At 39.4% G+C, this 14,615-nt stretch overlaps 1 protein-coding gene across 2 annotated transcripts in view; it reads right to left on the bottom strand.

Annotated features, from left to right (window-relative positions):
- The window catches only part of NAALADL2 (N-acetylated alpha-linked acidic dipeptidase like 2), a 443,576-nt gene that overhangs the window by 335,705 nt on the left and 93,256 nt on the right, over positions 1-14,615 (bottom strand). For both annotated transcript variants that reach the window (XM_063306434.1, XM_063306433.1), the window contains exon 2: positions 4,257-4,527. In XM_063306434.1, coding sequence (XP_063162504.1) covers positions 4,257-4,527 — 271 coding nt within the window. The remainder of the gene's footprint in view (positions 1-4,256; positions 4,528-14,615) is intronic.

Here is a 14,615-nt window from a genome sequence, read left to right on the forward strand (position 1 = left end):
TACACTTTGGAAAAGATATATAGAAAAATCTATCCCATTCATCATGTTTTAAGTATCCTTCTGGTTGTTTCAAGAAATACAGCTAACCATGTTCTACTCTGTGTTTAGACCATTAACTTTGCCTCAATAATCTGCTGTATAGGATATGGCTACCTGAGCTCAGTATGGTGATTAAGGTGATGGATTAGGATGGGGGACATCCAGATTCAAGGCTACCCTTAGCCATAAAGCTCACCCAGATGACTTTGGGACAGTTACCATCTCTCAGACCAACCAATCTCCCAGATTAATTGTGGGGGTGAATGGTGCTTTATGAACTTGTGAAAGAAAGGTAGACTATAAATCTAACAAGTAACATTTGCATGCAAATTGCAATCTTGATTTTTGTTTGTTTGTTTCATGCTGGACAAATTAAATTACTAACAACCAAATCAGAATAGGAGGTGGTGATTAAAAGTCCAATGCATCATCACAATCTGGATATTGTACTAGAATATTCAGAATATTGCTTATTCTCACTACTAAAGGCTGCTACCATCATTCAGAAACAGCATATGTAAACCCAGGCATCTAGAAGATGCCATGCAGATTATGTAATTTCTATCAGTCAAGTCATAATATCAATTAGTAAATTATATACAGAAAGTAATGACGCGGTAGCGCTGCGGGTTAAACTGCTGAGCTGTCGATCGGAAGGTCGGCGGTTCGAAACCACGCGGCGGGGTGAGCTCCCGTTGCTCGTCCCAGCTCCTGCACACCAAGCAGTTCGAAAACATGCAAATGTGAGTAGATTAATTGGTACCGCTTCGGCGGGAAGGTAACGGTGTTCCGTGAGTCATGCTGGCCACATGACCCGGAAGTGTCCTATGGACAACGCCGGCTCCAAGGCTTTGAAACGGAGATGAGCACCGCCCCCTAGAGTCGGACACGACTGGACTTTACGTCAAGGGAAACCTTTACCTTTACTATGATGCAGGTAAAGTCACCTACCCCTTTTGTCTCTCCCTTGTGGACACTTATGCAAATGGAGATAAAGGATTTATAATATCCAATGTCCACACTCCTTTGTTATCCAAAGTCTCTACTTCAGAAGCACACAATCTATATTCCTATGAAGATGTTCTCCCCCATGCATGCCCAGAGTCCCATTTTTGGGAGAGATGGGAGGTGATAGAAATTTGAAGAATAAATAAATAAAATAAATAAATGTACAGACTGTGGTAAAAATACATCATGATTTCACTCGATGTATGTTGGAATATACAAACATAAGTTATATAAGTATATTTTGCATGGGTATATTGGTCTATTATCCTCCATGCATGGAGAAGGAAGTCAGATTAGCACTTTCACTTACAGACTGGTTCATCTTAAATTTTCCATTAGACAAGTAAGACAAAGGAAGGGAAGAAGCAGGCCTACTTTTTCTGTAGGTCTCTTTGCAACTGGAAAACAATGACTGTGTTTCTTGCCTATTACTTTTAGTCATCTTCATATCCTGCTAATCAATCTTTCTTGTCCCATTGTATAGAGACACCACAGGTAATTGGAAGCATGGGACTCCAGTATAAACTATGATATCATGAAAACAACAAAATGTTGATCATGGCATACTGAGGCAAACCTGGCCTTCCAAACATGTAAGCTATGTGGTTTGTGGTTTGACATTACAATGGACATTCTGTCCTTTGCCTCCCCTTATCCCCCAGTATGCTTATGGTTCAAGAAGAACTCCTCCCTGCCACATTTATCTATGTGGTTCAAAGTGAAACTTGGGACAATTGAATTTCATTGCAGAGCCACTGATGCTAACATCACCAACATAGTGTATAAGGATTGCAAATTATATGCAATCAGGCCACAGTTTGCAAAAAGAAATCTTACTATCTGAATTAGCCTCCTCATCTTAAAGATATAAGTAGCCATGGCATCTTGTAGAAAGTTTGCATCATTGCAACATTGATTACATTAACTCAGATGGTAGAGATGCATAATTAAGTAAACTTAATAGGTCTTTGTCTCTAGTGAAAGCCCTAATTCCTTTTACATCTGCAGGTGGCTAAGTTTAATTATACAGTATGAACACCAGATGGATCTTCAGTTTTTGAGGCCTACAGATATCCGGAGCATACATTGCTCAAAAGCAGGTGGAGATGCTTGTAAATTTATCTCCCCATATGCTCTTGTTCTATGCACAAATATAGTTACAAATTCCTTTGGGCTTGGATTCTTCACATCTATGCTCTGTTCTGCACCTAAGACAAAATAAATGTTAAATACTAGTCTCAGGAAAGGTTGGGTATGTATAATCCTGCAGTAGTTTTAAATAAAAAATGGCTTTGTGAGCTCTACTCTCTACTGTAAGAGAACAAATAATAGCCTCATATAAATAAGGATGTTTTAGATTTGGGCTCTTACTGTTCAAGGCTGATGACCAAACTAGATATGTATTGTGGTTTACCACAATACGTATATGTGGATCGCTTCCTTTTTTTAAAAAAAAAATCACCATCATTCACAAATTACCTCATAAATGATTAGGCTTACAGAGAATGACATTGACAATTGACCTATCCAAGCAAGGAATTTAAGCATATGTTGGTCATACTGAGTGAGGGGGGGTTGGAGCGGGAGTGGGCAGTAGGCTGTTCTTAATTAACAATATCATTAGTAGAGGTCTCATTATTGAGAGTGCATTCTACTCCATGTTAAAAACAGCCATACACTGAATCTGGCTGGAAGGTGAGTGAGAATTTTTATTCAAGGATACATGAATATCTTTTCTTTGAATCTGATGGGACAGTTCCACATTTAAACAAGCAAAATAGTCATTGGCATATGTAGCTGACCCTTAAAATGCAAAGAGACAAAGGTTAATCTTTGGTTAGAGTGGTATAAACTGTGTATTCTGATTGATATACAGGAAGTCCTCACTTAACAGTGGTAATTGGGACTGGCAATTCTGTCACTAAGTGATGCTGTCGTAAAGCGTGACGTCAAGTGACTGTGCCAACTTATGACAGCAGATGCGGCAGTCCCAGTTGCTGTTGTTAGGTGAATCCTTCATGGTCACTGCATCCCATGGTCATGTGATTGCCATTGGTGACCTCCTGCTGGCTTCCCCATTGACTTTGCTTGTCGGATGCCAGCAGTGAAGGTGAGTTGCAGTTGTGAGTTGGTGGCTGAGGGCCTGAATTGCAATCGCATGACAGTGTGGACACTCTGACAGCTGCAACTATGAGGACCCATCATTAGTCCCCTCGATCAGTCCCATCGTAACTTCAAATGGTTGCTGAACAAGTGGTTGTTCAAAGAGGACTACCTGTATTTGCTCTGTTTAAAATAAGCAGCCTGGTAGTACTTTTTCCAACTAACAAATTTTATTAAAAGGCGTAAGTTTTCATGAACTACAGCACACTTCAACAGAAGCACTCATTCTAGAGGTGCTTGAGCACAAAACTGCTCACTCAGTTTACAAGCTTTTGTAGAACCTCAAAGAAATAAAATACTTGCCACAGCCACTAACTGACATTAATAGGAAAAATCCTGTCAGCTATGCTCCAAAATCTCATTTTGGGGAAGGCCATACCAGACAGCAAAGAAATCCATCATAGGAAGAAAAAGTGCTTGTATGTTGCTTTGGAGAGCATCATTTCTACCCAAAAAGAGGAACCTTCTTGTCTGTCCTTACAGTATATGATTCACAACACATGAGAAAACTATCAAAAAGGCCAACAGTCTGGGAGTTTTCTGGAATATTGGGCAGGGACCCTCTGCAACACTAGCTGTCTTAGTAACTTTAAATAAAGCAATCATATATTGAACTATATTTTATTTCTCTGATCAAAGGGTCTCCCCTTTAAAGGTAAAAAACAAAAACAGACCTCTGATTCTAAGGTGATAAGCCTACTTCCAATCATTTGGAATTTAGAGTGCTACATCTCAGGATTGCATCAAAAATTATACACATGTAATTTCTGAATCCCAAAGTATGCATTCATCCAACCTGCATGCATCTTAACAAGCAACAACTTTAATGAAAAATGCAAACACTTCCGTTACGTAAAACATAATAAAAAGGTACCATAACAGGAACTGAAGTAGGCTCTGTTCTAGGCTCTGTTCTAGGTTACCCGTACTTTAGCTTGTTTTCAGCCCAAAATATGATATATCCCTCAATAGGTTTACACCTAGATGGAAATTTGTTTCTTTCTGCTTGACTTTTTTTAGCAAAATAACACAAATGGTCACATTACCGTGAGAGTTCCTTTGGCAGAGTAAGCAGCATAGGAGTACAGAAGGTCTTGACTGTGATGATTGTGGCTGTCTTTGTTACATGGCTGTCCACTAGGATAATAGCACTCCCCGGTGTTACTCAGAATCACTGTATTTGGTGAAGAGCCTGGCAGGTCGAGCAAGACAGAGTAATTTATGAGCTGGACATCTTCAAGACCAGAGGATGTCCACTGACCCAGAAGTTTTGTTGCAACATCTCTATCTTCTTTTCCACTCTGCTGTATCAAATCTCTACAAGGAAGAATAGCAGATACAGTGGGTGAACAGATTGGCTTTTCCAATAAAAAAGGAGCTTTTGATTGTATTCAAAGGTAACTTGGAATCTAATTTTTTTATAAAACAAGAAAAGGAGGGAAAGGTTGCTCTAGGAATAGCTACTGGATGAGTTTACGTATTGCTCTAAGCCATGGTTTACTTAAGCATGATTGGGGAATAAACCCAATTATCAGAGTTCACACAACACCATATTAAACCCATGGTTTAAAAGTTACAATAGGTGGTTCCAACCAACACACTAAACCAAGATCTGAACCACACTGTGGCTTAGCATGATATGAAAATCCAGACATTATGTTAGACCAGTATAATAGCATAACAAAGACATTAATTTAATGGAGATAGACTAGGTACTAGAGAAGCTGAGCCAAGAAAACGTATGGATATGACTAAACCATGAAACCAGAAAGTAATGTAGAATCCTTGGCTAGATATTCCAAAGATACTTCTCATGAGCCAGATAAGGCAGATGTCAAAAAAAGTGATTATGGGGGAATTTTGATGGCTTAGGGAACTTGGACTCCCAGGGTCAGGAAACTATATTAAGGGAAACCATTGGTACCATTTTGACAGATGCTTTAAAAAGAAGCCAGGCACAATCCCAGTTGGAATAGAGCAAGGTAGAAGAATGGAGCAAGGTAGAAACCTACACCACAGGAAGAAGTTCATTCATGGTTTCTCAAAGAACTTTAACAATTGAAAGATCAAACATCCATCTTGCTTCTAAGAATTATCTATCTGATTCTACTTATGGTTAATAACAATGATTTCAACCCATATGATTAATTGCCTGCCCCTGATTTCTCCACCAAAGTTACTGTAAATTTATAATCCCTCTTTATAATCCTTCTTTCATTTCTATACCACATTGACCATGTTGTTAAGAAATATGCAAGGCCATAGTAGAAATTATATGTCACACCGTCACAGTCCGAGGATGATCTGTTTTCCCATATGTCTTTAATGTCAATCCAGGAATGGCACAATAAGCATCTATTCACGTCGTAGGTCAACTGAACTCAATCGAAGCGAATATTTGTAGCTGTCATGACCCCGTTGCAAGGCACACAAGAGCCTCACAATGTGGATCATGATCATCAGGAAAGAGAGGAAGGATACAATCAAATCAATGCTCAACTAATCACCCAAGCAACCACACCCATGAACTGATCTACAGCTTCATAGAAGGACATCACAAGGTAATTCAGATAAGCATCGATGACACAGAAGGACTCACGCCTTGTGCCCCGGAGGACGCACCTGCACCCATAGGACAAAGACGGCAGCCGGGAAAACGCCCAAACAACCATCACAAATCCCATCAACATCTAAATCCCCCGTCCGGTCAGGGGAATGGGGACAATGGAGGGTGGAGGAGCACGGGGTCCGGCAAGGGGGTATAAACAGGACACCATGCCACCACGCCTCCATTCCCGTTTTTCGTTCTGTCAAGCACTCCGTTCCAATAAACCGGAAATCCTTAATCCCTATTAAGTGAGTCCGTGACTTATTCGGAGCGAGGCTGACCCTGACAGTAGCTCAGGGTTGAACTGTGGAGTCCTTGGTGCTCTCTGAGCCTTTTTGTTTTCTTGCAGACATTTCATTGCCAGACTAGGCAACATCTTCAGTGCTTTTTTCTGGAGCGTTTGACACCCATATGTGGTACCAATCTGAACTCAACCTCACATTTCAATTCCTGCTCTCTCTTTCTTAGAAGATTACTTTTCAAAGTGCTGTGATCCTTCAGAGTAGTCTCCAATATAGAATGATGAAGTGAAGGTTGCATGACAAGTTCAGAGTAGCCACAAATCTGGTCACATGGGACTTTGCATTTGTCTTACAGTACCCATTTAATTGAAAAAGGCAAATAGAGGTTATTTTTAAACAAATTAGCATGACATTCACTACTTCTGATCTCTTCGGACACCATATAAGGTCCACACACATTTCAAGTGTAGTAGGCTTATGCTAAAGGCTTGTGAACTCTTTTCAAGAGGAATGATAGCCAAAGGTCAGCTCTTTGGACTTAATCTTTTCCACTTTATCTCCAATAAGTCTTCAAACACTCTGCACAAAATAGACAAGTTAATCCAATCACTAGTACATTACAAGCTAGTGATTTCATCGGCTGTGCCCTTTAATGCATTGACATGAACTTGGACAGTCCCAAAATGTGCCAAGTCATTTGATTAACACAAATGCTCCTTGAATATCCACATTTCCCATCAGTATTGGAAGCATTAATAGAATAAATAATGAAAGAAAATCCATCCCACTACAAACAAGATTGAGGTACTTCTCCGTCATAAGCACATTCTTTATTACAGGGGGTATTTTAAACGAAGATTACAATTATAAAATCATTCTTTTCATTGCAGAATGAAAGATGCTTTCTACTTGATAATTAAATGAAATGCTTTTGAAACTTTAGTGACAATATCCTTGATTGAATTTTAAAAAGCATCACATTCCTTATTTACTTCATAATTTATTTTCAGAATATTAAAATACAGATGCAAATTATGCCTTAAGCTTTATTAAAACATATCAGCAGGTATTAAGTGTTTTTAATTAGTCTTGGGAATAATGCAATCTTGCAAACAAATGCTAGTAACACTTCTAGCATGATTAGCTTGATGAACATAAATTTTACTTACCTGTGAAATACAGTATATCCTACCAGTCTAAATGGAAGTTACTTCCAAGTGAACATGTTCAGCTTGTTGCCCTGTAAGTAATATTTATCCCTAAAATTTCTAAGCAGCTCCCAACCCAGAATACAGTTTTCTTGAAAGTTTAAGTATTTGTTATGTCCTTCAGTTCTTAATCTAGAAAAAGTAAGACTTAACTAGATCCTTTTGAAAGCAACCAAGTCATAATTTGTTCCAATCTTTTCAAAGGAAATTGGCTGAGCTTCCCAAATGCATACATGTATCTCTGCTTTCTCACTACTTATTATTTAGCATTTGATGAGTGGATTCAAATATCCAAACATTGCTCATCCATGTTTAATCTAATGTTTGTTATAGAGATTGGACAAATCAACCACTACACAAAGCATAGAATTTTTAATTGAACATTAAGAAGACAAACTATGGAAGGGTCTTAATTATTTTTCATAAAGCTCCAATCCAAGTGTGATAAAGAGCTAAGTAGCAATGATATAGGTAAGGAGGCGGGCAGCAGGCAGGTCACATACAAAAAAATCAAGGTAATAACCCTTTACGCATGTCAGGACACTCTAAGATGGCGAAGTGACCGGTTAGCATTTTAAAGGACCAAAGTGCCTTTGTATGCATCTGTCTGTTAACCATATAAGGAAAATATATATATACATTAATGAGAAATCTTTTGCTACAAATTGTGCTTGGCATGTTTATAAATACTATAACCATCCCAATGCTGGTATCTCCTCCTGTGGACCAGATCGAATGATCATTGTTGAATACAGTTTTCTCTTTACCTGTTGGCCTTCTTTACTCATTGGGCATGGAATCACAATTCTACAAATAAGCCTACATGACCTGAATTATCCCACCAATCTTTGGCCCACATCCTCGGCCTATACATTCACATATAAGATGCTTTGGTAAGATGAAAACCGTTGGTTCAATCTATCCAGAGATATACCACAAGAGATCATTGTTCCCAATTTATACTATCAAGCTCCAGCAATTTGACTGTGATTGTGTGAGTCAAAAAAGAAGCTGGAAGGTTCCTGAAGGGGAGAAAGCAATTTGTCTGCAAAGCTCATCAGCTCACAACAATCATAATGCTAGTATTTCTTGTCAGCACAGCAGTGTGACAGCCCCTAAAAGTGGAAGGATACAACTTGTCTCTATAGAAAAATGAACACTTATAGAAACCAGCATTTTGATATAGAATAGGCATTAATGAAAAGTGTGATGGGGATGAATCCGCATGGCCAGCAAGGGGTACAGAATGATTATTGGAAGTTGAACAAATCAGTCAATTTCATTTTTGTGGAACTCCTAATATATGCATTTTTGCTACCAAATACACATAGTAAAGGGGGGGGGGTGTTCCAAAGAGGTGGGAGGAGAATCTGCATTTTCAGTGTGCAAAGGATCATCTTGCACTATTATTTCATAAAAGAGTCAAACTGCATATGGCAAACCAAAGCAGTTCTTGCTGCCTAATTTGGAAAGGCTTAGCTCTAACAAACAACACCATGACCACAAATGGTGAAGCTCATGGGTCAAAGATAGAACCAGGATTGATCAGAAATAAGTTGGAGGCAGTGCCTGAATGTGAATTAGCAATCATATTGGGATGTCAGTAATGCAGACTAAGGCAAGGGTGTTTTTTGTTTTTTTTTTGTTTTTTTTTGGGGTGGGGGAGAACAGGAATTACAGCAAGAAACAGGAAACTTTCTTGGTGGGGATCAATGGACCTGAAAGGACCATTCCTGCCTGAATGGATGTGCTCCATTCCCAAAGGAAGTTAAGCTTTATTCTGGGAATCTCAACTCTACAGTCATCTCTACCAATAGCAGGGGCAGGGGCAGAGGCAATCTTATTGGATTGTGCAAAATGTCATGAGTTACCCACTCCTAAAAGAGTCCTTATTTTGCCTTTTAGACAAATATCTAGGATGTCTTACATTTTGAATTAGTATACACCTGTGTTTCCAACCTTGGAACTTCAATTCCCAGAATCCCTATGGTGTCTACAGAATTCTGGGAGTGGAAGTCCACATATCAGGGAGTTGCCAAAATCAGGACCCACTGCTGTATCTACATATATTCATTACAGTTACCAGGTTCTTTGATACTCCTAGCTTTAAAAGTTTGGACTGGGAGAAACCCACTATGCATGCCCATGCATAGAACATTCCCCAGTGCTTAGGGCTATCATAACTAGGCTGCAAACCCCAGATAAGTACCACATAGCAGAAAAACCCAACTCTTTGTCATCTGGATTTTGCAGGCCTATAGCTATAATATTTTTACCCTCCACCTCAGAAATGCTGGAGAAAATTTCCCCCCAAATTTTAATAAAAAGTAACAAACCTAATTAGTAGATTAGAACAGAGCTATACATTAGATTTTACAATTCTCTGAACATTGAGAAAAAGTACATTCAGAAATATGTATTTTGAACGAAAATGCATTAAGCAATCAATACTTCAGTATAATTGTATATGAATACAAGAAATAACCAACTAACCAACCACTTAGGCAACTTTTTAAATGCACAGATTGATCAGAAATTGATGTATGGAAAAAAAATGCAAAGTTGACATGGTCTAAAATCATATTTTGACCATTCTTACTTGAAACCAACATTGAAAGTTAATTTGTTGATTTGATTCTGAAAATGCAGCCCCCCTCTATTGAATGAAGAAACATTTAGTAGCCAGAATAATCACAATCATTTGGATGGGCTGAGTCACACATTGAAGAACAGTGTGTGATTCCTCCCCACCCCTCCAATGACATATTTTACATGAATGTCACCTCTGGAAATGTATTTATTTATTTATTTATTAGTTATATTTCAAATTTAGTCACTGCCCATCTCACTCAGAGAGGGACTCTGGGCGGTTTACAATAAAACAAGAATAAAATACCAGTTAAAATACAATAAAACCATACAGCAATAAAACAATGCAATAAAAACAATCATCCTAAATAATATATTCCAAGGGAATAGTTAGTAAAAAGTTTTTGAATTAGCATATGGCAGCATCTTCAGGGGGCTAACCACCCCCATGGTTGGTAACCCCTCCTCATGCCCCACGCAAGACGGCAGAGCCAGCTTTTCACCCCTTTCCGTAAATCCTTATGGCTGAGTAGATGGGTGGATGATACTGAAATCCCACCGTAGCCATTTGGTTTATAATACTTTAACTGATTCCCACGCGATGGCACTGTGATATGCGAACTCGCTGTATCTTAACAACACCTAATACCTACTTGTGAGCCCTGTAGGCCTGCTGCTGTGAAAAGATATTTATTCGCATGGATTTCTATCTGACTGGAGCAGGAAAAGACCTTGGTAAAAACATTTGCAACCAACCATGGAGCTATTGTTTTCCTATAAAGGTGCCTTATGGGCAGAAATTCCATCACAAGCTGTCATCCTGGGGTGAAATATACACATGTGGTTGTGTGCCTGCTTTTCAAATATTACTTGTCTTTGTGTTTTAATTCCCTCCCCACTTTTCCATTGGGGCCACAACTTAAACTGGTGTTTTCCATTACCTTTTCCTGACGTCTAATTGCTGGAGAAATAACAGTAGGGAATTAATGCACATATGTGCTGCAAATGAACTGATCTTTATTTAGGGGGAAAGTGACAGCATGCTGTTCCAGAAAGAGAGAATGCAAATATACAGAGCATTCATTCCTATCATGTCAAACTCCTCTGGCACCTGAAAGCATAGCTCTTTTTCTTTTTTTCACAATCTCTTCCTTGTACATTTTTGTTCCAGGCAAAAGATACACAAGACAGATGATAAGCAATATCTTAACTCTCCTCCAACACAAAAAAGTACACAGCCTGATCCATCAAAAGCCAGTAACTGACATTTGCACAAAGCACTGCAATTAATCCACAGAATTGCCATTTAGAAACATAAATCTCTATCAATGAATAGCCCCATGCAAATGCATTATTCCTCCATCAAGGCAGATCTCAGCAACTATAATGGCACAAATCCATAAAGACTTTTAATCTAAATATAGTTACTTGGATTTCAGAATGTTCTGCCTATAATACCAAACATTCTTGGTGCTTTATCATCCTGTGGTTCTAAGCACACTACTGTCAGCCCAACTGTACTGTATACTGATTGTCTGGATCTCAGCAATGAAAAAGATCAAGATCATTTTACAGTGAACAGCCTTTCTGTTTCTGAAAGTAGGACAGAACTGTACCATTTGCTCCACTGGCCATCAAAATGCCCTGGGAAATCTCTCTAACTTGCAGAGCTGAGTCAGGCCAATATACATCAGGCCTCCTTGAAGAGTTTCAAAGCACAGCTTAACATTCCAGACACTCCTTTTGGAAGATGCAGGGAATAATAAGTATCATAGGTTATTGTTCTCAGGATCCTACTCTATGGTATTAAGAGATATTCTGGATCTGTACGTGAGTCTTTAGCTGAACTGTTCTTACTCCATATTATGCAGATATTTGTAGCACGCATACATTGTCATGGTCATTTTGAGGACCAGAAGGAGGAGAAAATTGTGATGGAAAATAAAGATAGATAACTCATTAGGGTTCATCCTTGGCTGTCCTCTTTACTCCCTGCATGTCCCCAGCTGTTCTTAGTTCAGGCATGAATAGGCTTTTACTGGATAGCTGTGCAATGTATCTTTTAACTGCTATGTTTAGTCTAAAACTACATTAAACTCAACTCAACTCTAAACTTCCTGAGGAATCTGTATAACGACCAAGTAGCAACAGTAAGAACACACCACGGAACAACGGACTGGTTTAAGATTGGGAAAGGAGTACGGCAGGGCTGTATACTCACCCTACCTATTCAACTTGTACGCAGAACACATCATGCGACATGCTGGGCTTGAGGAATCCAAGGCTGGAGTTCAAATCGCTGGAAGAAACATTAACAATCTCAGATTTGCAGATGATACCACTTTGATGGCTGAAAGCGAAGAGGAACTGAGGATCCTTATGATGAAGGTGAAAGAAGAAAGTGCAAAAGCTGGCTTGCAGCTAAACCTCAAAAAAACCAAGATTATGGCAACCAGCCTGACTGATAACTGGCTAATAGAGGGAGAAAATGTAGAAGCAGTGAAAGACTTTGTATTTCTAGGTGCGAAGATTACTGCAGATGCTGACTGCAGTCAGGAAATCAGAAGATGTTTAATCCTTGGGAGGAGAGCAATGACAAATCTCGATAAAATAGTTAAGAGGAGAGACATCACACTGACAACAAAGGTCCGCATAGTTAAAGCAATGGTGTTCCCCGTAGTAACGTATGGCTGCAAGAGCTGGACCATAAGGAAGGCTGAGAGAAGGAAGATCGATGCTTTTGAACTGTGGTGTTGGAGGAAAATTCTGAGAGTGCCTTGGACTGCAAGAAGATCAAACCAGTCCATACGCCAGGAAATAAAGCCAGACTGCTCACTTGAGGGAATGGTATTAAAGGCAAAACTGAAATACTTTGGCCACATAATGAGAAGACTGGACACACTGGAGAAGTTGCTGATGCTAGGGAGAGTGGAGGGCAAAAGGAAGAGGGGCCGACCAAGGGCAAGATGGATGGATGATATTCTAGAGGTGACGGACTCGTCCCTGGGGGAGCTGGGGGTGTTGACGACCGACAGGAAGCTCTGGCGTGGGCTGGTCTGTGAAGTCACAAAGAGTCAGAAGTGACTGAACAAATAACAACAACATCTCTAAACTAAAGTGCATAGAGAGCCTGCATAAGGCACCAGGCTAGAAACCAGGAGACCATGAGTTCTAATGCCAGCTTAGGCACAAAGCCACCAGGGTGACCTTGGACCAGTCACTGTCTCTCAGCCCTAGGAAGGAGGCAATGGCAAACCACTTCCAAAAATAGCTTGCCAAGAAAACTGCAGGGACTAGTCCAGACAGTCACCAGGAGTCGATACTGACTCAAAAGCAGAGGAAAAAAAGAAACAAACAACCCTAAACTGCATACATCTGTGCCAATAATAATAATAATAATCAAAAAGAAAAATACATATTTATTACTTGAATTATTTTATGTATTCCTTGCCATGTAATAACAGCAACTATTATTACTCATACAAACAGCAAACTCATGGCCACAAGAATCACGGTTCCACTTAGCTGAGCACATTCAGACTCACAGTCAATAATTGCAGTTGAGATTTGTTCACCATTATCAGTTTTCTGAATCTCAGTGTTCACATTGCTAATTGTATTATTGTACACTGCACAATAATTATTGTATCACTGTACACTGATTCATTTTTACAAATTAGTAATGACAATTTCCAGCTCTAGTTTGGCCAACTAACTGGTAACAAAGATGAGAGATAGGATCTAAGGTGGCAAATAGTCTGTGGCCGGTAAATGCAGAGAGTGGGGGTGAGATAGTGGAGGATGCTGATGGTCCACAAACAACAGTTTGGGAATTGCTTGTTTCTATCATTGATCAGACCTGATATCTGAAGTTGTCTGTCTGAAATTCTTCATTTATGTCACTGTTCTGCACTTGGCTATATTTAGCAGAATAAGGTTATACAACCAAACAAAAACAAACAACGGAGAGAAAACAGATCTTACAAATCAGTCAACATTTGTATTAGACCTCACCAGTATCTTTGAAAAGATGTTGACTTCTGTGCTAGAAGTGAGAATGCCCATTTTTAGATCTCTGCCAGCCTGATGACATTCAAAAATCAAGAAAGGCTCATATTCATGGGCCTGGATTGGCATCAGGAATGACCCTAAGGATGCTATTACAAAATTGGCCATTTGCTTTAGCCACTGGCTTTTCTTTCCTAATTTTTACTTAAAGCATTTAATTTAAAACATTCTTAACCCTTGATCTTAACTCTTCCCCCCAATGCCCCCCCCCCCCAAAGTGCAAAGCTAACTGGCTGTCACATTGCTCACTTAATTATCGAGTACAGTAGAAGTTGACAATTTCTGTCAGGTGGACTTTCTCCCCCAAGGTTCACTAAAGACTGTATATTAAGTTATTTTTTTTCTGCCTTTAGAAAAGCAGCTGTAATAGAGAAGAAGAACAGCCTTGGTCCCTTCAAATGTACAGTTTCCATTATGTCATGGACAGTTTAATCATTTGATTTTGGACATCAAAGGTTGTAAAATGAGATACACACTGAAATACATCAGAGCAAATACAGTATAAGAGGTGTGATTTACAGGAGGATCTCTCTCTCTCACACACACGCACACATAAACGCACACACAGACTCACGCCTCTCTCGCTCTCTCATAGGGATTGCCAGTGGATTTTGTTGTTATTGTTGTTGCTGGTAAGGAAGAGAGAAACACCTGTTTGTCCACAATGTGACACAGCTAGTAGCATAGGAA

Source organism: Candoia aspera, chromosome 6 (genome assembly GCF_035149785.1).
Source record: "Candoia aspera isolate rCanAsp1 chromosome 6, rCanAsp1.hap2, whole genome shotgun sequence".
In the NCBI taxonomy this organism is placed as follows: Eukaryota; Metazoa; Chordata; class Lepidosauria; order Squamata; family Boidae; genus Candoia; species Candoia aspera.